Source organism: Cervus canadensis, chromosome 14 (genome assembly GCF_019320065.1).
Source record: "Cervus canadensis isolate Bull #8, Minnesota chromosome 14, ASM1932006v1, whole genome shotgun sequence".
NCBI classification, from domain to species: Eukaryota; Metazoa; Chordata; class Mammalia; order Artiodactyla; family Cervidae; genus Cervus; species Cervus canadensis.
The window spans coordinates 10,127,586-10,153,063 of NC_057399.1; the positions used below are offsets into that span (position 1 = coordinate 10,127,586).

The 25,478-nt window shown below is 53.0% G+C and overlaps 1 protein-coding gene across 1 annotated transcript in view; it reads left to right on the forward strand.

Annotated features, from left to right (window-relative positions):
• GABBR2 (gamma-aminobutyric acid type B receptor subunit 2) overlaps positions 1 to 25,478 on the forward strand; it is a 356,730-nt gene that overhangs the window by 262,121 nt on the left and 69,131 nt on the right. Inside the window, exons 9-11 of the mRNA XM_043486441.1 lie at positions 10,070 to 10,150; positions 13,708 to 13,858; positions 16,082 to 16,214. Of these exons, the coding sequence (XP_043342376.1) occupies positions 10,070 to 10,150; positions 13,708 to 13,858; positions 16,082 to 16,214 (365 nt within the window). The remainder of the gene's footprint in view (positions 1 to 10,069; positions 10,151 to 13,707; positions 13,859 to 16,081; positions 16,215 to 25,478) is intronic.

The following is a 25,478-nucleotide window of genomic DNA, read 5'->3' on the forward strand; positions in this document are numbered from 1 at the left end:
GTGACCCTGGGCAAGTCTCTTCATCTCCCTAAGCCCCAGTTTCCTTCTCTGGAAAATGGATGACCCTAATCCCAACCCCACCTGTCCCCTGGGCCTGGGCTATATGAGATCTTGCTCTATAAATTCTGGGTGATAGAAAACTAGTCACATTACTAGCATGCTGCCTCGCTCCTGACTGGCAGTTGGTAAATGTTTACTGAATTGGAGAGTGATTCAGCTCATGGAAATTTGAAAGCATGTTCATTTATTCGTGGTCTCCAGTGGCTTGAGTCTAGGCAGAATGTCTGACAAACAGCGATTGGTCTTGACAACAGAAACATAAAGCAAAGCTGCTTCACAATGGTGGCCACTGCTGTCCCAGGCTAGAGAAATGAACTCTTTTTGCAAACTTAGGAGTGCCGGATAGACAGAACTACCTCTAAAATAATGTGTCAGGGACCTCCTGGTCCCTCTTGAGGGTGAAACATTTTGAATCCAGAGACGGATTCAAAGCCCAAGCATGACTTTCCTCACTCCTGGCTTCCCTCCATTCACTCCATTCTCAAGACTTCCCAGGGACCTTACCTCCCAACAGGACAATCCTAGAGGGCAGGTGTGGCGGATGCCATCATTGTCCCACCCACCATAGTCCCTGAGCATTCATGGTTCCAAACAATCGTCTTATTAAGAGCACCTGTACTTTTCACCCTGTGCAAGGAGCAGGGCCAATATCCAGGGAGAGAATGCTTCCAGGGCAGCCCTGAGCTGGGGATGGGTGAGGAGTAGAGGATTAATCCCCCAGAGTCCTTCCTCCCTTGGCTGGAAACTCCCAAGGACTCCAAGGTGTGTCTGCTCTGTCTACAGAGATCCCCGTGGAATTGAGCCTCAGCTGGGCTCTCAGGAACCTGCTCATTAATGCACCTTGCCCTGGCTCCCTTCCATTCCCTCTCTCACCTCCCCAGCTCCTATTAGAGTATTCAAGGATCACCTCCCAAATAAATTACATGCACTCTCTCTCTTGCCTCAGGCACCCTTCTGAGGGATCCACCCACGGCAGTAGGTAAGGCAGGTATTAGGATCCCCTCACCACACACCTGGGGTGCAGTGGGCCTAACCCCCTTTCAGCTCCAAGTTCAGAACCCCTCCCTCCACGCCTTTGCTGACTTGCACCAAATCACGTGTAGATAAGGATGAATACTAGGGAATTGGTGCTTTTTTCCCCCATAAGAGAGGAAAGAATCCACGTTACTAACGAAGTCTAAACATGGCTCAGAATCTGCAGCAGGGGAAGGAAGTTGAGCGAAGCCATGATTAGCGCCTTGTTTATGCTGTTCTTGGTGAAACCCCAGCATCTGCCACTGTAGCTCACCACCCCTGCCTTCATTAGGCCGTTTGTAAGAATTCGGTGAATGACAATCTGCTTGAATTCTGCACTGCTTCTCTGCAGCATAAAGGACTCGACTTTGGAGTTTTATACTTCAGCACCTGATCTGAAAGAATGGGGTCTTCCACCATCTAACGACATAATTGTCATTCAGAAGGTGCCTATGAAATGCAGGCTTGTCCTCCCCATTTGCGAACATTAATTACCGTTTGGTCTTCGGGGTAACAGATAAGGTTCTATTCAGTGTTCACTTCCTGAGCATCTGCCAGGTGCTCTAGCAGCCCCTCTGGGAAAGCCAAGTTGAATAAGATACAGCCCCTCCCCGCAGGGGCTTCATCATCTCCCTGGGCCGGTGCCAGTGCCTGTAAAGGAGGGAAGATCATCTCCAAGAACCTACTAGAAAACTTTCGGAGCTAGTTTGACTCCAGTTTGAAACTCAAGGCTGATTTTTAACATCCTTTTCCTTCCGTGAAGGCATGTATCGCAGCCCTCTTCACTAAGCCGTGGGTTTGGAAAGCTCAGTCTGTTGGACCGCAGCTCAGCTTGACGTGGTTGAGTGGAGACATAGTCCACTCAACTGCAGGTTACACCTGATGGGTTCTGGGTCAGCGGAAATGGCTGGAAGTCTGACCCTGAGCTTGATGCCTCCCAGGCCTCATGATCCAGGGCTTGTTTTTTCTTGGAGCTCAAGGAAGATGGCTTGGAAAGACAGAATTATTTAGCAGACCTTGTCTTTCATTGAGCCACAAACTCTCCGTGTTGAGGGGAACCCTGACTTTTCTTTACAGCATTGCCTCTGCTTGAATGCCTCCAGTGACAGGGAACTCACCTCCTCTTATGTGGAAAGTTTATGAGCTTCGAAGTAGGCATACCTAATCATTGCTAGCCATGCACTGTGGCTTATCTGAGCCATCATTTGAGCACTTATTTTAACACATTATTGACCAGGCGATTTTTGCAGAAACTAACACCTGTGACTGGCGATTTGTTATGCAAGTGAGTATTGAGATACCTCCTGTGAATAACAGTTGGCTGAGAAAGGGTGTGTTAATACCTCTCTGGTCAATAATGAGTTAAAGTAGTGACGTGAAAGGTTTTCCTTGCTTAAAAGTAACGGGGAGCATCCACTGACCGGAGTTTGTGAACGAGCCTGGCTCAGTGACTAGCACAGATAAGAGCCGTGACAGCTACTGGCTTCCTGCTCCTCACGGAGGCTCCTCACGATGATCCCAGGTTTCCCACGTCCAGAACTGCCTGAGCAGGTTGCTGGCTTGCTTCCTCAGGACACACTTCCCACTCCTCATCCCGTGGCATGTTGTTCTCACTGGCCCGTGGAAGCCCCTCTGCTTGCTTGGTTATCCCTTTATTTCCCGTGTTTGTTCTCATCGGCCACTCCTGCCTACCCCAGAAAAGGCAAGCATTCTCAACGTTTAATGCATCTACTGTGTTTGTGTGTGTCCTTGCAAAATGTGGTTTGCTGTTTTGTGTGCATATTTTGACTTTGCATCGAGGCAACTGGATGTTTCTTTCTTTTCCCACTCAGCACTTTGCTTTTAAGCTACTCCACATGGCCGGGTGTACATCTAGGCCGTGGCCCTCACAGGACATAGCCCTCCAACTCCCCTGATGACACCACCTAGATCACCTTCAACTCCCTGCCTCCACACGTAATGAGTATCCTCGTACATGCTCCCTGTGAACCCAACTGGGCGTTTCTTGAGGACAAATGCCCATGAGCTGAATTGTTGGGTCAGAAGATGTGTCAACACTAAACATGCCTAAGATTTGCCAGACGGCTCTCAGAAATGTCCCTGGCCCTGCAGCTCCTCCCAGCATGCGGAGTTCATGTCCCTGCCTCCCACCTTCAGCTGGTGTTTCCCAGCTCTCTCATTGTTTGCCAGTCTAAAGATATGAAGTAATAGTTTGCTGTGGTTTTAGGTATCATTTGTCTCTGATTGCTGATGAGTTTGGGCATTTCTTTCTGTGCTTGTCAGCCATTTGTTGTTCATTGTCGGTTCTGATCCTTGGACCACTGTTATTTTGAGGTATTGTCTTTTTCTTGTTGATTTGCAAGAGTTCCTCACATAATTTCGATTTCAGCTTCTTATTGGGGCTTTAGAAGATGTAAACATCTCCCGTTCGGTCATTTGTCTTTAAACTTAAAGTCCCTGTTGAATGGAAGTTCTTAATTTTGATGTGCTAATTTTCATTCCTTTTTATTTTTTTTCATCCTACACTTTGGGCTTTTGAAGTTTCTCAGTGGTCATTTCCTGGCATCAGCACAGCACGGGGTACTGAGATGAACAACACATAGCCCTCGCCATCAGGGAACGCTGGTGTAGTAGGAGGCAGACACAGGACCCCCACCTGAGTGATACAGGTGATAAGGGCATTCAGAGGAAAGTCTGAATCTGCTCCACTTGGCAGATTCCAGGAAAGCTACCTGGGAGAGGCAGCATTCAAGATAAACTCTAAAGGACCGGCGGGAGTTAGCCAAGAAGAAGTGAGGAAAGGCGTTTTAGACGCAAATAGCCCATGTGTCTGTCCACGTTCTGTGTCTCCCCAGGTATTCAGCTTTTGTCTCTGGGACAGTTTGCATGAATCAGTGGACAAGTCTACCCATGGCAAAATTATTATACTCCTGGGGCATTTGGCCAGTGTCCACTTAGCCTGTTAAAAATCTCAAAACAAATGTCGATGAAGTTAACTTATTAAAAATGTGGCAATGGCGTCTGTTTGTGATAGAGACAAGTTGTGGGGGAGGGCCCCAGGCCAAGGGAGCCCTCTCTGCCTGGTGCTGCTGAGAGGCAATGCTGAGACCTGCTTGCGCCCCGTGGGAGGACAGTGACCGTCTAGGTCCTGTCCACAGGCAGTGACCAGACTTCGCTGGATGGGGTGTGTGCATGCCTGCTCAATCCCTCTATTGTGTCCGAGTCTTTGTGACCCCACAGACTGTAGCCCGCCAGGCTCCTCTGTCCATGGGGTGGGTGGGTCAAGGGAGTAAAAAATCACTTCCCGAGGGATGGCTGGCCAACCTGGAGAAAAGCAGAATCAAGACTCAAAATCGCCATATCCCTGTCTGTGAAGCCTGGTCAGGAGTGGGAGTGGTTATGAGGTGTGGCCCCAGGCAGAGCCAGGACTGGGAGGGGAAGTCTCAGGTGCACACTTCAGTTTGGAGTGAGGAAGGCCCTTCAGAGCAGTTGCAGAATCGTGGAACAAGAGCAGGAGGGCGCAGACATTTCCCCGTCTAGCCCACTTGTTTTATCAACACCCAGGCAGAGGAGGGCACTTCTCCAGGACTCGTTACTGAGAAGACGGCAAAACCAAGACCCCTTCCGGGGGCCCTATCCTCCAGCCAGAGCTCTTTCCTTTCCCTGAGTCCTAGAATGGAGTAATTTTATAGAATCTTTGATTCTCGCTGAGCCAAGATTGTCTTTTGTTTTTCATCTCAGAGTTTTACGTTTCTAGATGTTTGCAACAACAATGAAACCTTAAAAAACACATATACTTCCCTCAGGCTTCCCAGGTAGCTCAGTGGGTTAAGAATCTGCAGGAGACGCAGGAGATGGGGGTTCAATTTCTGAGTCGGGAAGATCCCCTGGAGGAAGGCCTGGCAACCCACTCCACTCTTCTTGCCTGGAGAATCCCATGGACAGAGGAGTCTGGCAGGCTACAAACCATGGGCTCATGAAAAGTCAGACATGACTAAACCGGTTGAGCGCACATGCATACTTCCACAGTGCAGACCTTGAGTCCATTGAAGAAGAATGAACCCTTTGGTGGGGAGGGGAATAGAGTCCAGGAAGCAGGAAGTGGGGTCCCAGCTGCAGCAGGAGGTGGGTGACCGTACGTCTGGCCCTCACACCTGCGGCTGCAGGCAGGAGGGAGGCAGGGTCACTCTGTGACTTAAGCGGCCCCCAGCTGTCTTGTGAATGCTCTCGGGCCCACAGCCAGAGAGTATTTTCAGACTGGACTTTTTCCGGCAGCCTAATTTTCACCAATAGGACTTATTTTGTTTATGTATCATCCAAATCCAAAGTTTGAAATAAAGAAAAATTAAAAATGCACTTTTCTAGGAAAACACTTTTTTTTTTTTTGTACCACAACAAGGAGCCGGTATTATCCTACCTACAGGAAAAGGGACTCTTGTGTTTGACAGTATTTTGAGCCTCTGAGAACAGAAAGTGTCAGTGCTGCAGGGTTCTTGGTTTTATCCAGCAGTTTTCAACTCTAGTTATGCATTAGTCAACTTAGGGAACTTTTAAAAGTACTGCCACCCAGGGTTCACCCTTCAACCCCACCCGACCCCACCCCGCAACTGGAAATTTTAATATAATGGATCCATGTTGGGACCCAGGCATCTGAATTTTCTAGGAATTCTCCAGGTGACTCTAGTGCCTGGCCAGGACTGAGAACTACTGGAACCCCTGCTTGTGGGTGGAGAGACTGAGGCCCCAAAAAAGAGAATGATCTGTCCAGGGTCACACGATAAGTCCGCAGCAACCTCCAGCAGGGCAGGCGGGGAGGGAAGCGAGCCAGTGGCAGATGCAATCCCACGGCCCCTTCCCCACCACCCTGCTCTGTTCTCTCTGCCCCTGTGAGTCCTCTTTCTAGCCTGTCCATAGTCCCCTGTGCTGCCGTCTGCAGGTCGGCATGAGTGGTTGATGTTCTTTGCATAACACAGTTACCGAGGAGCCCCAGAGTTAAAAGTTGCAAGTGCCCACCTCTCGTGGTCACCACCTGGCTGGGCTGTGGGTGAAGGGAGAAACACCGGGGATACCATCCTCCCCCTGGGAGCCAGGCGGGGTGGGGTTGGCTGGGCCGAGTGCCGGGGAGGGGACCCGGTGCTGCCCAGGACCGCCGAAGCGAGACTTCAGGTTGCAAGGCCTGGGCACACCAAGGGCACGGCTCCAGCACAGCTCACATGTCACCCAGCGCCCTGAGCCCACAGCATCTGGAGAGGAGCAGCTCTCGGGGAAGCCTTCCTGGAAGAGGTGAATAGGATTCGGACGTGTTGGTGTGCTAGCGGGAGGGGAAAGCCACCTTCCAAGCGGAGAGACCCTTGTGGGAAACAACGGCAGTAAGGAAGCGCCGTAGTGTAGTAACAGCGTGTTCAGGAACCCCACAGATAGCTCACGGTTACTGTTGTCGTGACTCAATAGCTACAGCTTATTGAGCACTTGCTGTGAGTGAGGCCCCGGGCCAGAAGCTGCCTGGAGTCTCCTCTGCAGTCCTCACGGCCTGAGAGCCCAGCCGCTCGCAGGGCGCAGCGGGAAGGGACGTAGGACCTGCACTTGGGAAGATTTTCCCACCCAGTAGAGCTGGGTGAGGTCACAGTCACAAAACCACAAGGTCAGAAATTATGAATTATTTTTTAATCTTTGTAACTTTAGCGCAGAGCTAGCACCCCAACGTTTATTGAATGAATGAAGTGATTAAGGGATTTAATATAAACAGCCTTCAGCACCCAGATGTCCAAGGTCAGCTCGGTCAGGGGAGAGAACATAGCTAACCTTCTACCACCTGCTCTTTTGAGGGATTCTTCATTATGAAATAGCTTAGGCGGGGCCTGGCATGCAGTAGGCACTCAATAAGTACAGGCCGAATAACCAGCAGCCCGAGTTGCTCAGTACGCGTAGCGAAGATGCTCTGAATTCAGAACTGAGACTCAAGTTCAGGCAACTCCTTAGTCGCTGCCCAGCATGTGGCACTCACTATTCACTTACCAACTTGAGGCTCCTCCCTCACCTGCAGACTGGGGTGAGTTATGCCTGATTCAGGGTTTGCTGGGAAACTCTGGATGCAGGAATGTGTGACGCTCCCCTCCCCCAGCCTCCAAGCAGTGCCCCCAGGGAGAGATTACGGTGATTGTGGCCGTCGCAGGAAGCTGAGTATTATTTTGGTACCACAGGATGGGTGGTACAGCGGGGTGTGTGAGTCAGGGGGGCGGTCTGTGGGGCTGGGGGCGCGGTGAGGTGCCAGCCACACCGCTTTCCGGCTCCTGGTGATTTATTCCAATCAGCCTGCATATTTCATGTGCTGCCTCCCCACACCAAATAAAATAAATCAGAGCCTCCTCTGAGCAGTGGGAGCTGATTAGGGCTGAGACTTCAAAAGGCCAGAGCAGGGATGCTGGAGCTCCCAGCAGAGTCTGCTAATGTGACATTTAGGAGCTGGGTGACCCCGGCAAGTGACAGCCGCCTACACAGTATGTGGCCCCCCCACGAGTGGCGGGGAGACCTTTGCAGGGAGAAGGAAGTGACTTTCACAGCCCTGTGTTCCACCCCACAGTCAAAGGAAGGCAGGCGGAAATGTGGCCGGTGGGATTCCGTTTCGTTTCCTGAATTTTTATAAGGAACCGGCAGCACACCTGCATCTCTGCAGAGAAATCCGCTGAGAGCCAGAGCCCCCGGGGGCGGCTCCCCCGGCCACGGTCTTGGAGTTCCTGCTGCCGTGTCTCCTTATGACCCTTGGGCATTCTGAGCACCAGGGTCTGCCCTGCTGTTGGGTAGGTGGGCACTCCTCTCTGTAGGTATTACACTCAGAATGCCCAGGTGGTCCAGGGAGTGGGCAGCTCAGGCCCACTGTCACCTCTCAGAGATCCCATTGAGGTAGCCACATGTCGAAACAGTCCTGGGTCTGAGCCTCAACTCTGCTCTGAGGATCAGTGGGGCCCTAGGCAAGGCTGTAACCTGCCTGAGCCTCAGTTTTCTCATCTGTAAAGTGGGACTGAAACCACTTAACTCCACACAACTGTGAGAACTAAACGAGGACAGGCACATAACGTTGAATCCCCTTGGCCCTTCCCCGCCGACCCGCCACCCTGTCCCAGCCTGCTCAGCTCCGGGGCCCACTCTCTACTCCTTGCCTTTATCTCTCTGCCTCTCACCCCACCTTGAATGAACCTTCTGTTCAAGGGGATCCTTGTTCCTGTCTTGGTGGCATGTGGCATGGCTGGCCAGCTCCCTCGTGAAGCTGTGCCTTTCCTTGCGCCCACTGTATCCTGGCGTCCCGGGCCCTCTTCCCCAGTCTCTTTGCCTCGTCTTTGCTCTGCCCACCCCAGAGATCAGAGCTCCCCTGGGTCTGCCCTTGGTCCTCTTCTCCTCTCCCTTGGCACCGTCCCTGGAGGTCTCCTTCCTGCCCCCTGCTCCAACTCCCAGTTTACATTCTAATGACCCCAGCTCTCTCCACCCCCCACCTCTGCTCCCCCAGCTCCAGACCCAGGGATGTCTCTGTCCCAATGATCCTCAAGCTCAGCATGTCCAAACTGGATCCTCAAGCTCAGCATGGATACCTCAAGCTCAGCATGTCCAAACTGGAACTTGTCATCTTTCCACCTTCTTTGACCCCTCCTGGGCTTCCCATTGGGAATGGCCCTGAGCCCCCTCATTTGCTTCATTCCCCTGTTCCCCATCTTCTCCACCCACTGATCACCCAGTGGTCCACATTTTACCTGGAGAAAAAAAACTTGTCAAATCTCATCCCCACCTCTCCACTCCTCCTCCCACCACCCTGGGCAAGTCTTCGTCATGATCTGAGCCTGCCAACAGAATGGTGTCAAAGATAAAGGCAAACTCACATGGATCACTTGGATCTGAAAAGATACCTGAACAAGTGCATATATATGGAGGAACCGAGAACAGGAAAGTATAAAAGAGGCTTGGTGCTGGGTGTAACATAGAGCAGTGCGGCCTCTGAAGAATGTGAATTTTGCCTCAGGATGAATTAATAGGAATATAAAGTGCAGAATGAAGGAGGGGGTTGTCCTGTCTACTTGTTTCTGACTACTTCCATGACTTTAGATCATGCCTGAAGGGTATTGGTCAGTCCTTGGGTCTACACCCTATCAGACAGTGATATTGTGAGGTGTGGTCTAAGTTGGGGCCTGGATATGGTGGGAAGTAGAAATGATGTTCAGTAATGATGTTCAGTGCTAGTGACCCCAGCTCTCTCCACCCCCCACCCCTGCTCCCCCAGCTCCAGACCCGAGGATGTCTCCATCCCGGTGATCCGTAGGCACTGAGGTTGGAGGGCGGGGGCTTCCCTGGTGGCTCAGTGATAAACAATCTGCCTGCAATGCAGGGTATGTGGGTTCAGTCCCTGGGTCGGGAAGATCCCCCAAAGAAGGAAATGGCCACCTACTCCAGTATTCTTGCCTGGAGAATGCCATGGACAGAGGAGCCTGGTGGGCCCCAGTCCACGGGGTCACAAAAGAGTCGGACTCGACTTAGCAGCTAAACTACAACAAAAGGTGGGGTTTGGGGCTACAGCCAGGGGGGTGATGCGTTTTTGTCTCCAAGTCTCTAGAGCTCTCCCGGGGCAGAGGGAGCGGGGGTGGTCTGTGTGGTCCTGGAGGGCAGAGCCAGATGGCAGAGTAAAGTTACAGAGAAAGCATTCAGCTCGATAATGCACAGAAGACTTGGTAACAGGCGGAGAGTCCGGTTCTTGGTGGGGGATAGACTCCCTATCCATAGATGTACGGCAGAGAATGAATGACCGGCTGATGAGACCATGTGAGAGAGTGTCTGTCCCAGCCCAGAACAGGTTGGACGTCTCGTGAGTCCACCTGGAAAAAGCCCTGGGGGAAAGGAAAAGCCTGCAAGAATATAGCTGGGGCCTGTGGGCAAGCAAGCGCTGAGACAGGAGCACCCAGACCACAAACGCAGGACTCGGATCTAACCAGCCACGACCGCTTGTTTCCCGCAGACAGCCGGGAGGTGAAGGTGGGAGAATATAATGCTGTGGCTGACACGCTGGAGATCATCAACGACACCATTAGGTTCCAAGGTAAGGCAGGCGGACTTCTCAGAGGAGGGGCCTGCTCAGGTCCTCCCAGGCCTGGGCATTGTCTGAGAGCTGGGGACAAGCGCAGAGTCACTGGTTTCAGGGGAAAGAGGGAACATCCTCAGTCCACTCACTCCCTGAGGATGGGCCACCCTCGCTCACATGGGAACTGGGCCCCAGCCCCTGGGATGGGCCCCTTGTATCTGCGTGGAGTGCTAGCTCTCACCAAGGCATCTGTGTTTCAACCACCGAGTCACCAGGAGTGATTCTTTTCACGGGTGGCCCAGTTAAATGTTGCTGTGTCTCCCCCTCGGAGAAGATGTGGATGGGCTGGTAATCAGGCCTCTCCACCTGCTGCTCTTCTGGGAAATCTGTTCCCTCTCTTCTGCCGGAGAAGTCCTCCTCAGCACCGAGAACGAGATAGATGACTCCTCCTCTGTTCAGCCTGCCCTGGTGGCCCCCACCTGAGTTCACGGCGCTCTTCTCTTTGCTTCCACAGTCCTTCGTCTCTGTCCCTCCCATGGCCACCGTCCCTTTGCATTGAAATCACTAGGCTATTCGACCTTGAGCTCCCTGACTGGATCCTATTTGACTTTAAATTCCCAGCACCAGCCGGGGTCTGGCACATGTTGGGGGCTCAGTGATGTGTGATAAAAAAGTAATTCATGATTGATCAAGTCAGTGGATGGGTGGGTGGGTGAATAAATGAGTGAATGGGTGAACGTATTAGTCAGTGAGGAAGTGGGTGGATGGATGGGTGGAAGGACAGGTGGGTGGATGGATGGATAGATGGGGGAATGGTAGATGGCCAGCCTCGTCATGGAGTGTCTGGGAAGGAAGCTTGCATCCCCACAGCACCAGGATGTTGTTACTTTGATTCCACTGGGAATGCAAAGAATAGACATCTGGCTTTCTGTACCTGGAGTTCCTTCCTAAATCCAAAACCACCAGAAAAGGCGATCCCATGAATCGTTTGGTTCGCTTTTGGATCTGTGGGATGCCTCCAAGCTCCAGGTGGTCTCAGAGAGGAGGCGTGGTCTTCCTGTTCCCACCTGAGGGAGCTGTCACCAAGCCCGTAGTCACGTATTACTTCGTGGAGCCACAGAAAAATTCCGAAAGGTGGTTGGGTGAGTCCCGTCATCCCTGTTGTACAGATGAGAAAAAGGCTCAGAAAACCCCAAATTCACACAGCCTGTGAGAGACAAAGCCAGTTCTAACCACGAGAGTCTGATCCCCAAGACGGGGCTATTTGCTCCTGGATGCGGGAGATCTGGGTTTGCTGAATAAGGATTCTGGGTTTACAAACTGAAAGAAAAAGTCAAACAAAAAATAAACTAAAAAACACAAAACATAACTGAGAGGGAAAATGTGAGTGAAAAACGCTAACAGCCCCGCCGGGAGAGTAGCTGGTTCTCGTTAGGAAGCATGAGGCCAAGGTGACCCTGAGGCAGCCGCTGTTCCTGTCTCACCTCCTGCTTCTCAGAGCTTCCCCGCGCCGCCCCGAGGGTGGCTGACCAGCCTTGGAGCCCAGAGCCGAGTCAGGACGCCTCTGGACGCAGGGCAGAGCCCGGCTCTCCTGTCCGCTCCCCGCCTGGGCTCAGCTCTCATCCAGCCGCCGGGTCTTACCCACCCACCCCCAGTCCAGCCCCCTCAAGCCTGTTGTGCCCTTGACCGTCACATTGCCGTGAAAGACGGCCCACTCCGAGGCTCACGCGGCCCCCGTTGCTCACAGGGAGGGCGGGTCCGGACCCCCAGGATGGCACCCTGCCCCCACTTCTGTGTCTCCCCTCTCCAGCCTCCGCGACAGGGCTGCTGACAGTTCTGCCAGCGTGCCTTCGCCTGCACCGGCCGGCTGCCAGCACGCCCCTTCGTCCGTGTCTGCCTCACAAACAGCCAACCGCCCACCTTCCCCCGAGACTCGGCTCCCACCCGTCTCCTCTCTGCAGCCTGTCCTGGGCCCGCGGGACGAGCCTGCGCCCCGCTCCCTGCCCCCCGCTCCGGCCTCCCTGCGCCTGGTGCTCACACCCCCGCACCCAGCGCCACGGGCAGCGTGCGGCGTGCTTAGGGCACAGGCTTCTGGCGAGGCCGAGCCGGGCTCCAGTCCGGCCAGCTCTGCCGCTCACTATAAAAACCACTTAGCCCCTGGAAAACTGCTCCCTCAGCCCGTCAAAGGGGAAGAATCCTCTCTACCCAGAAGGCTCTTGGACAGTGCAGCCCACGCTGCGTGTGGGGGCGGGGGATGGGGAGGGGGGGGGAGGTGGCAGGAAAGTTTTCCAGGGGTTACCTGTCACCCTGAGTGTGCTTTTGCCTTGGCTTTTGGCCCTCGAAGTCACTCGTGTATTACCTTGCATAGATGTGCTTAATGCTTTACATTAATCAAGCCGGAGGCGTCTTAGCTGCTTTTGAACCTGACAGCTCCCCTCTACTGTTTAGATGGTTCATCCTCTTTTTATCCACGGAATGTTTCCAAACACATTTGAACTTGCTGGCAGAGTTTCTAAACACAGGTGTTCAGGGGAGTTCTCAGTTCCTGCAACCCCATCTGCCCATCCTCTGCTTGTCTCCTGGGAGTGGAGGCATAACCGAGGCTGGCACAGCCCTGGTGGGGTCACCGTGAACCCTGGTGGTTTCCCCAGGTTTGACCGCTTTTGAGCGGTCCACACATCCCCATTGGGAGACACACTCCAAAGTTTCACGGTCCCACAGCAGAAACCTGGCCTGAAATAGCAACTGCGAAAGGGGGGATTTGTAAGAAACGAGAGGTGGGAAGGTGAGGAGGGGGTGTCCCTGCAGTCTGTTCCTGGTAGAACAGGACGATTTTGCCACCACCCATAAAGGTGAGTTTACTCTGAGGCCCTCGCGGCTCCCCCCAGGTGCCTGGTGTCCCTGAAAAATAAGCAGGGCCATCGCCGCAGTCACATGGCAGGATGAATCCTACAGATTCTGTCCGGTCCTGGCACCGCAGGGAGGGGAAGGACTGCCCATCGCTTCTGCCTCCCACGGTTAGTGAGTCTTATGAGAGTGGAGAACCTGAAAGAGCTTTTGTAACATAGTGACCTTGAGGCAGAAAAATCCACAGCCAGAGCACCTGTATGTCTCATGGAGTTGACAGGCAAGGTGTCCAGCCCTTGACACCTTGATCATGTGTTGGAACAGAATCCCTGAGAGCTCAAGCCGAGTTCCTCATCCTCAGAGGCACCCAGGGGTACCCACTCCCAGCACCCAGCCCTGCCCCTTCCAAACCACTAGTACCTTTTGGGGAATAAACGGTGATGGTTTTTCAACATGGTGGTAGACCAAATCAAATTCTAGTCTTCTAATGGCTAATGGCTATTAAATGCATCACAAATCCCTTACTGATTCTGTTTTGAGAAAGAAAGAAGTCCTGACATAGGCTCCCTGCTGGGCACACCGGCCAGCCGCTGGGGTCCGCTCGCCCGGGGACACGTGCTGTGCAGACTGTGTGCAGGGGGCCAGTGCCAAGGACAGCCAGGCAGGGGTGTTTTCGGGGTCTGATGTGGGCACTGGACTCATCTCACGCCTTTTCCTCGATCTTCTAGGGTCTGAGCCGCCAAAGGACAAAACCATCATCCTGGAGCAGCTTCGTAAGATCTCCCTGCCTCTCTACAGCATCCTCTCCGCCCTTACCATCCTGGGAATGATCATGGCCAGCGCTTTTCTCTTCTTCAACATCAAGAATCGGAATCAGAAGTAAGTCACTCAGGCCCTTCTCCTGGATAGCGCTTTCTGGATTGACAAGCCTCGTAGACAAAGTGTAGAATCCCGCACACGTCTTTGCCCCACTGCCCGAGGCCTTCAGGAAGCGCTGCCACAAGGGGACCACTGAGGTCAGTCAGGGCATCCCCATCCGTACAGCACATCACGGGCAGGAAGTGACCTCCTTCATCGTCTCAACTGACCCTGGAATAATGATCCCAGTTCCGCAAGACCTTGCTGGCTCAGTGGTGGAGGCTGGAGCGCCATCACCCGAGACTGCACTGCTGCGTGGGGCAGAGCCCATCCCCTGGGTTTCCAGCACACTTGCCCTTCCGTCTCCGGAGGAGAGCAGCTCACTTTCTGAGTTATTCTGGTCAGCCGGGGGTAGAACGGGCCGCCGCCCCAGGCGGTGGTTTCACGGAGCATGGCCATCTTCTCTGGTTTCCACGGCAGATCCCCGCACCCTGCTCCCCGCCTTGCTGCAGGAGTGCTGAGCAGGGGCTCAGCGTGTGGGCCATCAAGCTCACAGGCCCGTGCCTACCCCCGGCGGGGCGGCTCTGCCGACGTCGGGCCCAGAAGCCACACAGTGTAGCCTCCCGGGCCGCAGGACCTTAAATGATGACCATGCCTGTTAGCACTTGGTGCAAGGTCTGAGCACATAGTCAGCTCTCAGTGTTAGATTTCCTTCCTACAAGTTGCAAGAGTTCTCACCAGAGCAGCACGCGGTCCCTGTGGTATGACTATGCTCCTCTAATTCCTTAACTGCCCCCTCTTGGCCTCCTGGGGGTTACTCTTTCCAGTAGGCTGGCTTCTGTATAAATTTTTTGCAGATTAAAGAGTCTGCAAAGAGATAGGAAATAAATGTCCCTGTAGTTTCAGATCCCCCCCTCTTCTCTCTTCCGAATGCCTTTGTGACCCCGTGGACTGCAGCACGCTAGGCTTCCCTGTGCCTCACCATCTCCCACAGTTGGCTCAAACTCTTGTCCATTGAGTAGGTGATGCCATCCAACCATCTCATCCTCCGCCGCTCTCGTCTCATTTTGCCTTAATGCTACTCATCCTTAGGGTCTGCCCCACCCAGGAAGCCTGCCTGGACTCCTGGCCTCTCCCCTCCCCAGCTTCCTGTGGTAATAAGAATGAAGGAGCCTTAGGGGTTCATGGTGTGCAAAAGGACCTTCAGGGACGCAGCCCCCTCTCAGCTTTGCATGTGCCCTAGTCAAGGACGTCTGTGCTTTTATAGGAGAGGAAACTCAGTGCGCTAATTGGACTGCTGGGGGTGTGCCTTGAGGGGTTACACAGGCGCTTGCTGGACTTAGGGCTCCTAATTCAAAAGCCCATGGGGGGTCCACAATTGATAGTCGGTCTTTTAGTACTTTGACGCTGCATTTAAGTGTGGAAGGATAAACAGAACTGCAGAATGCAAAAGAAATGCTCAGGGAACAACTGATTATAATTGCAGCCTGCAAAAGATCACCTGGACCATGGGGGCACCTGAAAGTCCAGGACATTCTGAACAGGCGTTGGGGGAGCCAGGCACCTCTGAGGGTAAATGGCAGCCGTCTGATGGTTTAACAGCCTGCTGAAGACGGGGAGAGCTGGGCTGGGGACTCCATCATCCGTCTCATCACCTGGTGCTGAGAGGCGCTGTGCGGTGGCCCTGTCTGTGCTCTGGACGGTGTGAGCTTCAGGCAGCCCCAGTAATGCTGGCTCACCGCCCGATGACCACAGCTCTGAGCAGCCCTGGATTCTCACCTGTATGCCTCCTAGATCTGGTCCACTCAGCACGGGAGAGTGTGGTACAGCCCAACATCGTGACAGGTTGCTGAACTCAGAATTCTCTAGATTTGGCTGTCTTCCCAGACCCAGCACCCTGCTCCCCCAAAAAAATTTTGACTTAATGTCTTTGTGTAAACTAAAAATTAATGGTTGAAGAAGCCAACACTACAAGCTATCCCCAGAGAACTGATAGGTGAACTTGACCGAGAAGACAGGAAAATCAACACCCAGAAATCGATAGCATTGGGTCCTGTAGTGAGGGGCAGACGAGCCCCTTGGAGGTGGCAGCGCCTTGGGGAGGGGGCGGTGGACGAAACCAGGGCTTCCATTTTTCTCTCCCCCTCTAGTCTTGGTGACAAGATGCACATTCAGAAAATATTTGCTGAAGGAATAGCTACATTAGCAGTTCTGTTAACTGTAGTTATCTCTTTCTCTCGTCAGGCTGATAAAGATGTCGAGTCCGTATATGAACAACCTTATCATCCTGGGAGGAATGCTTTCCTATGCATCCATCTTTCTCTTTGGCCTTGATGGGTCCTTTGTCTCTGAAAAGACTTTCGAAACCCTTTGCACCGTAAGTCATTCCGCATGTTCTAGTGGTTTGTGATATAAGCTTTTCTTTGGTGGCCACGATCACCAGAAACACAGATACAACCCAGAATTGCATGAAAATGCATGAACAGGTGGCAGACAACTTGTTCAGCCGTTCAGGCAGTTCAACAGGGCAAGCATGGTGTAGCTTTCGGACCAGAACAGAATATTGCTTATAAAATTAAGTAGTGCTTGTAAAATTAAGATCATGGATTTAACAGGCCATTGCTAGAAGACAGCCCACTAAGATTGACTGGGTAATCTTGAAAAGCAAGGGAGAAAAGTCACCCCCTCCCCAGAAAAGCATTGTGCCTGGAGTCAGGGTCAGAGCCACGTAAGAAGGAACACTTCTGCCCATCAACCTCAACAGCCATCACAGACTGTAAGGAGAGATGTCTGCATGGATGACTTCGAGTTGTGCAGAAAAGATCATGATCCTTATCCTCTTTTTAATAGCACTGTTTCTCAACCCCCCCCTTTTTTTTTTGCTAACTGCCCCTCTAAGAAACCTCTTTAGACTTTTTTCTGATTTTCCATTCTTGAAATTTAAATTCCAAAGATATGCTGTATGTCTGTTTGTGTGCTGTACATATATATACATTTATGCTTGCGTCGTGCCCTACTCTTTGCAACCGTATACTTTCTACATAAAAGAGTAATATTTATTCACATTCAAGAACCAGTGTTGTCCCCCTTGGGAACTACTATCACTCCCATTGAGAATGCATAAATTTAAGGAAGCCCAAAACAGTGTGATTTATTTACTGTATTTTAGCAATGTTGTTTTGAAAATTAACCTGTTTTAAAAATGTTGATGCCTAGTCGTTGTTGTTGTTAGTTTTGTTTTTAAATTAATTTTTTTAGCAATTGTGTAGAACTCTCAGTTGAAAGTATCTTTGGTGACCTTTTAAGATGAGGATGACCAGCTGGGATTTATTTCTGGACTTTACGGTGATATTTCAAAACTGGGTTAGACGTTTGGGTCTCTCTATTGTCCCTAATGCAGTAGTTCATCTAATACTCTGCCGGTATTAGCTGGAAGGGACGGGCAAAGGATCAGGGTTGACCAGATTAACCCAAAAGCAACTCTTGTATTAAGGTTATTTTCCTTTAAGGTGTTGAGAGCAATCTAGGTCCATTTTGGGAGACACAGTCCCTTTCATTAAGAGATTATGATCGCTGTTCTGTGGTCCCAGTGTGGCCCACTACCAGATGATTATGAAGTATAGGTTGCCATCGAGGGATAAACAAAAGGAGGACCCCCCCAAATGTGCGGCAGGTCACCAGCCACACCTTGGACTTTCAGGACCGCAGTGGGTCCCGAGACTCTGGGACAGCCCGTGGACCGGAGGGAGGGCCCCGGAGCCCGTGATGATGTTCCCCTGATTCCTGCAGATGATGACACTGGACTGACTCTGTTGACCACCAGTAACTTCAGCATGAATTGTCTGGCTAGTGAGATGTCCCTGCAACACGTACTTTGAAAGGTTCCCCTTGACAAGTCCACAGTCAAGTCCCCAGTACCCTGGGGCTCCCTGGGCGGCTCAGGCAGCCTTCCTCTCTGGGGTGGACCTGGAGGGCCCTCAGACCCCACGTGCTCCAGAGCTCACCTGGTTCGGGCCTCCCGCTCAGAGTTTTTTATTCTGCCTCCATTTCACTCTGCCCTTCTGGGGGCTAAGGAGGTGAAGTCCGGAGTCACCGCACCCCCACATGCCTGGCGTCAGCCTGCTGGAAGGCCTCGTGGCTGTGGGTTGTGGTTTGCCCCCTCGGACGTGTGACCCCTGACACGAGGATGGTGACTGCAGGTTGTGTCTTGCTCTCTGGGGATGCTGTGAAGCGCATGAGGTCCCCCTTCATTTCTGCCTCCGCGTGACTTACGTGCCCTCTGCAGCCTTGTGGGCTCATGGGCACCGCGTGTGTCTGTGGCCGCTTTTCCTGGGCAGCAGGGAGGCCTGAGGAAGGGGCTGTTCCCCAGGCACCCTGAAAAAGCTGAACGAGGAGAGTATTTCGCTCCCCTCTGTCCCTGTGGACGCCCGGCCCACGCTTGAGGAGACCGTGACGACGGCAATAATGAAAATGGTGCTGGGGCCAGCCTGGTGTCTTCTCGTTCACGCTTCTTGCAGTGACTCCCTGAGCGCCGCGGGGCCCGCCTCCATCTCCTAGCTGAGAATCGGGGGGCAGAGCTCCGCTTGGTCCCTCCCGCCTCCTTGTCACTGGCACCTGCCCCCCGGGAACACAGCTGCTGGCCTGAGGTCCAGTCTTTGGTGCCGAGCTCTGAGTCCCAGCCCTCGGGGAGCCAATCCCTCCCAGAGCGGAGCTCCTGCAGCCTCACGAGCCAAAGGCTGTCAGGGCACACGTGCTCCCTGCCGTGTGCCCCAAATTTCAGACACCGGGTGACGCAGACGAGGGAGCCTGGCTGAGGACATCCTGCACACCCGGGTGCCTTCTTTTAATGAAGCCTGACGTCCATCCTGGGAGTCAAGCTCACTTGTGTGAGGGGAAGGCTATCCTGGGAAGCCTGGCAAGGCGGCATGAATAAAGCATAAAGCGCTTTACAAATAAGCATTAGCTGGCGCATGAGGGCTCTGAAGATGTTAGGGCCTGTCCTCCCCACCCCAAGGATTCCTTTGTTTGCAGTCAGGGCTGCTTCAGAGGCTCTGCAAGGGGGCGCCCACATTCGTGACTGTGGGGGAAAGGCATAACTACTGTGGGTTGAACTGGGTCAGCACCAGTGTGTACGTGGTTAGCACCAGGATCACTTATCTAATAATCCGCAATGTTGCTCTTGAATTTAAAGCCTAAGTGCCCGTCTCAGTGGGTATGATTTGAGTGGTCCTCCACTTGCTGTTCCAGGGGGGTTGGCTCTTTATTTCATGTGGTGCCTTGGATTGCGTTCCTTCTGAACCTGGCAGACAGCCCCAGTAAACTCCCACCAAGTGGGGAGACGGAGGTGGAGCAGGGCCCCCTAGTGCGGAGAGCACAGGTCTTCAACAGCCTGAGCTTCACCCCTATCTCATACACATGCTGCCTCCAGGACTGTGGGAGTGACTTAGCCCCTCTGAGCCTCAGCTTTGTCGTCTGTAAAATGAGCACAATAAACCCCCATGCACGACTGTGTCACCCCTATGCATGCTGAGTCACTTCACTCGTGTCCGACTCTTTATGACGCCACGGACTGTAGCCCACCAGGCGCCTCTGTCCATGGGATTCTCCAGGCAGGAATACTGGAGTGGGTTGCCGTGCCCTCCTCCAGGGTATCGTCCTGACCCAAGGATCGAACCCGTGCCTCTTCTGTCTTCTGCATTGGCAGACAGGTTCTTTACCACTAGTGCCACCTGCGAAGCCCCAGGCAAGACTGTGGTGTGGCCTTCATGGGACGATTCAGAGAAGCCACCTGGGGCACAAGGCAAGCAGGAAGAAGGGGGCGTCATGCTCCCCGTCAGGCACAGCCTCCTGGCGTCCGCTCTGTGTTCTGCAGGGAATCTTGGAGGACAAGAGACAGGGTGGCCCAGGAAGCAGCCTCAGACGTGGGGCTGCAGAGGTCTCCCTTCACTCTGTTCTGCTGCCATACGACTGCCACGCGATCCCCTTTGAGTTTTCAGCATAGGAGCTAAACACGGAGATAGACAGTGAACACCAGCTCAGGAGGCGACCTGTGACGGTCACGGGGCGGCGCCTCTGCTCAGAAGGGCCGTGGGCTGAGTGCACGTGTGAGCACGCGTCCACACACGTGCGCGCGTGCATACAGACACACACACGCAGAGCTAGGGAAGCAGTTACACTCAGATCCACCCCCCGTTCCCTCTGACCCTTCCTGGCCTCTTCCCAGCCTAGTTTCAGCAAGTCTTGCTAACAGCTCCAGCTACACCGGGCTGTCTCCCTGGACACTGTGTGGGTAGTGGAGTCGCCATAGCAACGTGGCCCCGGTGGGCACAGGGCTACCTGTGAGGACAGCGCTGGGTGTGGGCCAGGGCCCCGGCGCCAGGGGGATGGTGAGCCCTCACGCTCGCTTACGCAGCTCCCAAACCCAGCCCCTGGCAGCCCAGAGCCTGAGCAGGGCAGGTGGGGCAGAGACAAGGTGCTGCCTCCCTCGTGGAGTCCCGGGCAGAAAGCCCAGCACAGTGTGGGGGGTGAGGAAGGACTCTGCAGGCCAGGGCAAGACCACCCAGGCAGCCTCGGTCACGGGCGGGTCTCCACAGCCACAGGGGCGCCCAGAGTGTTCCCGGGCGTGGAGGCGCTCAGCGGTGCCCTGCGCCCCCCCAAGCTCGTGCCCTCATAAACGAGCTCTCTCCGCTGTGATTCACCTCGGGCCGGCCGCCAGGTGCAGCCCCTCCTTCAGATCCCACGGCCACCTGCATGGAAGGCTCCCTGTCCCTGCTTCGTAAGGGAGAAAACCGAAGCTCTAATGCGTGGCTGGGTGGCAGGGCTGAGATATGGAACCAGCCCTCTCAGAATACAGAGATGTCTGGGACATTTCCTTCATTTTTTTAAAGAAATATTTTGATTTTTTCGTTAGCTGGTTCATGCCAGGAGAAACAGGTCAAGTAAATTCTTAGAGATGTGAGCAATATGTATCTCAACCAAAATATTTGTCCATTCAGATTTTTTAAACTTGGGGTACACAGTCATCCCTCAGTATTCACTGGGGACTGGTTCCAGGAACCCCCACAGATACCAAAATGTGAGGTTGTCCAAGTCTCTTATGTAAAATGGTGTAATATTTGAATATAACCTATGCAGTCCTCCCATGTACTTTAAATCGTTTCTAGGTTACTTATAATACCTAATACAATGCAAATGCTATGTAAATAGTTGTAAATCCAATGTAAATGCTATGTAAAGAGTTGCCGATGTGGCAAATTCAAGTTTTGCTTTTTGGAACTTTCTAGAACTTTTTTTAAAAAATGTTTTCAGTTTGTTCCCTGTTGTTTGAATCCATAGATATGGTATTCCACATAGATACAGAGACTGACAATCATTCACATACTGTAAAATTCACCCCGTTAAGGTGTATAATTCAGTTGTTTTAGTGTATTTATTCATTTATTTTTTTATACATCCCCAAAGTAATATCATAGTGCCTGGTGTATAAGAGAATTTCCGTTAGACTGCTTGCATTCAAATCCTAACTCTACTACCTCCCTGCTCTGTGACTTGAAGTTACTTAACATCCCTGAGCTTTAGTTGACTCCTCTGTGAAATGGGCGTTCTCATAGGATTGTGAGGGTTAAACGAGATAGTTTAACCTAGATAGTTTAAACCTAGTTTAAAGAGACAGGACTTCGTGCCTGTCACATGAGACTCAGTAAGTGCTAGTCACCATCATTGTGAATGAGTGATGAGACTGTGTCTGGACCACTGTGTTTACCTCTGGACGCCTCTAAGAGAGTTACCAATAGAACAGAGCAAACTTGGGATGAAGAAGAGGCTGGAAAACCGAGGCTGATGCCGATCGATTTGGTGTCGGTGCGTCCATGGCAAAACCTCCATCTTTCCATCTTGCTCTGCTCAATCTGGGTCAGGGACAGACTCGGGGCTGCCTAAGTCAAAGCCCAGCTGCTGTGCGTCTGCCACCTTGAGTGCAGAGAGAGGCCTCGAGGCAGGCTGTTGGGAGGGGAGAATGATGCTCGTGAGACCTCCAAGGGCACGTTCTTGGACGTGAGTCCCCAGTCATTGCAGGAGCCAGTTCAGCCGTGCGGAGGAGTGCAGCGCTGCTTTACCTCCCAGCTACCTCCACTTGCTGAGAATCCCGACTCCTTTATTGTTTAACCTTTTATTAAAGTAAATACACACATGCACATTTCATAAGTGTATAGCTCAGTGAGTTTTCACAAACTGGATTCAACTGTGAATCTACATCAACAAACAGGCCCTTATTCCCAGAAGCCCTTCCTACCCCATTCCAGCTACTGTCTGCACCCTTCTCCCCAGAGTAACCACCATCCTAACTTCTGTCTGCACAGACAGCGCTGCTCAAAGGGCATGTAAATCACCTGCAGATCTTGGGGAATTCAGGTGACTGTTAGGTCTGTGGTGGACGGAGACGCTGCAGCTCAAATGAGCTCTGGGGTGCTGCTGCTGCATCCACAGACCACAGTGGGAGTAGCGCGGTCAAGATTAGAAACCATGCTTTATTATTGAGTTTGTCTGTTGGAAACCAGTGATGCAAGACAATGGAAGCACCAGAAACCTTGTCCCGTGAGGATCAGTGGGAGGAGGAAAGGGGATCATAGACCTCCACCTCGGAATCTCAGAAGCAGGGCCATCCATCCCGTCACAGGACAGAGCGCTGGGTTCTGGGTCCTGGAGCACGCTTTCAGCCGTCCACCCTCTCACAGGTGTATGGACGAGCTCTACATAGGCAGCAGCTGGGAAGGGTTGAAATCGTGAGGGGTACAGATACTGGATTCAGAAGCACAGTGTCCTCTTCCAGCCCCCTAGAGATGCTGTGCAAAGTCACTTCAGGCATGTCCAACTCTGTGCGACCCTATGGACTGTAACCCTGCCAGGCTCCTCTGTTCATGGGATTCTCCAGGCAAGAATACCTGAATAGGTTGCCATGCCCTCCTCCAAAGGATCTTCCTGACCCCACGTCTCCTGCATTGGCAGGCAGTTTCATTACCACTTAGCGCCACCTGGGAAGCCTCCCAGAGATACTAGGATTTTATAACTGATTCACAAGGCTACCTGGGAACACCCAACTGACCTCCCATTAAACTGAAGAGGGATAGGAATTAGTGATGTTTTCAAGTGAAAGACCATAAATATCTGTGATTATTTTTTTGCTTGGAGAATTTTTTTTTTTTTCTTTGAGACAGTTGAGAGAGAATCTGATGTAAGAATGTGGTTTGGGGACTGTTTCAGCATGTGATCCCATGATTTTGTGGCTGGCCACAGTAAAGCGCTTTGTGATTTCAGAAGGTGGCTGGAAAGCTAGCCCAGGGGATGCCCGCAAGGTTTGATGGTGGCCTTTCCTGGCTGGTTTAGAGCGACTTAGGGCTGTGGTTACAGGGACTGGTGCTAACAAAGTCTGTTTCGACCAATTAGGACCCTGGGCAGGCCGCAGCCTTCCCACCCCCATCTGCTCTGGGCCTTTAGTTGTGAAAAGTTCCCTGGACCTCTGGCTTCCAGAGGAGGGGGCTGAGGAGAGTGCCAGGGGCTCCCCAAACCTTCCAGCAAATGTACAGATGATGTCCCCTCATCCCACACACCCTCACATGGGTTACTGCAAGCCCCAATCCTTGTCTTACAGTTCATTCATTGATGCGATGGTATTTCCCAGGCACCTACTGTGTGCCAGGCTCTGCAGGCCCCGAGCTGGACACTCAGGTGACTGCCTGCAGGGAGTCCCCAGTGCAGATGGGAGGCTGTAGTCGAATAACTTCCATTCAGCGTGTTTTACACCCTGATGCAGACAGGCCGGCGTGCAGGAGTGAGGGCCAGATGCAGAGGGAGCAACCAGGGGAGACTTAAAATAGGAGACCCCTTCAGAATGGGCTGCAGTTATTTCTGGAAGTCCCGAAAGATGCCTCCTGTCTGCTCACAAGTTCCCTGGCAGCTACAGTCCTGATGGCATATCCACCTCCCCTTCTCATTCCAGCGGTGGAATGGCTGGAAGACGGACCTCAGTCTGTCTTCTTTGAAGAAAGAATTCAGCAGAGACCACGACTGTGGACAGATAAAAGCGTTTATTGGAAGCCCAGTGTGTGTGGCAGAGCACGTGGGTGAACTGTGTTTTGTGTGCAACAGGGCGGCTTCGGTTGCTTATATGGGGGGGCGGGGGGCGGGGAGGGGGCAGTTTTCCTGTTGTTTCTGGCCGGTCATCACGCTTGTGCTCATGCTTGGTCTGACTCAGGGTCCTTACCTGGTGGCAGGCACATCTCTCAGCCAAGATGGCTTCCAGCACAAAGGTTTCTGGGAGGTTGGCAGGATGTATTAGGAGCTGGTGCCTCCTCCTGCTTTTGTCCCTCCCCTCGAGTGAGGGCCTCTTCTGGGCCCTCCCCTTGGCCATGAGAATGAAGATGTTGTGTTCACTGTCCTTCCCCTGATCAGGATCCTATGCTCCCGCTGGTGTCTTATCTTGACGTGTCAGCAGGAGACCAGGTGCAGCTGCTCAGCCCGGGGCCTGCCTCCCTTCCGCTCTTGCCCCCGCACCCACTCAGCCACGTCTTCAGTCCGCAGAGCTGCGTGGAGCCGCACGTCGGCCCCCTCCCCAGCACCCCCCGACACCCCCTGTCTCCCCTGCCCGGCTCGAGGACGCTGTGCTTCCAGGAAGCTCCCCAGCCTCCAGTCACCGCCAGGGCTGTGCGGGGAGGGGAGAAGGGCCTCCTCCCTGTCTCAGAGCCTGAGCCGTGGCCTCCAAGTACAGTTGTGTGTTCGTGCACTGCGTCAGGCTGTTGGTGTCAGGAGTGGGCAGGCGCTGAGTTCAGCCTGTGATCTGCTCTCTGGATCAAGTTCTTCAGCCGGTAGGTCTTATGGAGGTGGGGCTCTTTCAAAAAGGGTCTTGAGGGGTTCCTGTTGGAAACTCTTCCTTTCAGAGAGAGGGGCAGCTTTCTCTGATTTGCACCCGGGCTCCTAAGATACCCCATTGGCCCTAACTTGAGTCCCAGAACACCCTTGTTTGTGCCATGAGCCCTTGGATTGCTCCCCCAGAAAGTCTGTGTGGTTGTCTAGTCACTAAGTAGTATGCGACCCTTCAGGGACCCTGTGCCCTGAAGCTCCGGAGAAGGCCATGCAGCCCGCTCCAGTGCTCTGCCTGGACAATCCCACGGACCGGGGAGCCTGGTGGGCTGCAGTCCCTGGGGTCGCTGAGAGTCGGACACGACTGAGCGACTTCACGTTCCCTTTTCACTTTCATGCATTGGAGAAGGAAATGGCAACCCACTCCAGTGTTCTTGCCTGGAGAATCCCAGGGACGGGGGAGCCTGGTGGCTGCCGTCTATGGGGTCACACAGAGTCGGACACGACTGAAGCGACTTAACAGCAGCAGCAGCACCGTAGCGCGCCAGGCTCCTCCGTCCGTGGGATTTCCCAGGCAAGAACACTGGAATGGGTTGCCATTTCCTTCTCCAGGGGACCTTCCCGACCCAGGGGTTGAATCCGTATCTCCTGCAGGCGGATTCTTTACCACGAGCCGCCGGGGAAGCCCAGAAAGTCTTTGCTGTACTCTAAACTCTGGAAGGATTTTCAATGCAGATCTTACTTAAAGGACCCTGGGTAAGACAGAGTCTTCTGGAGCTGTTTCCGG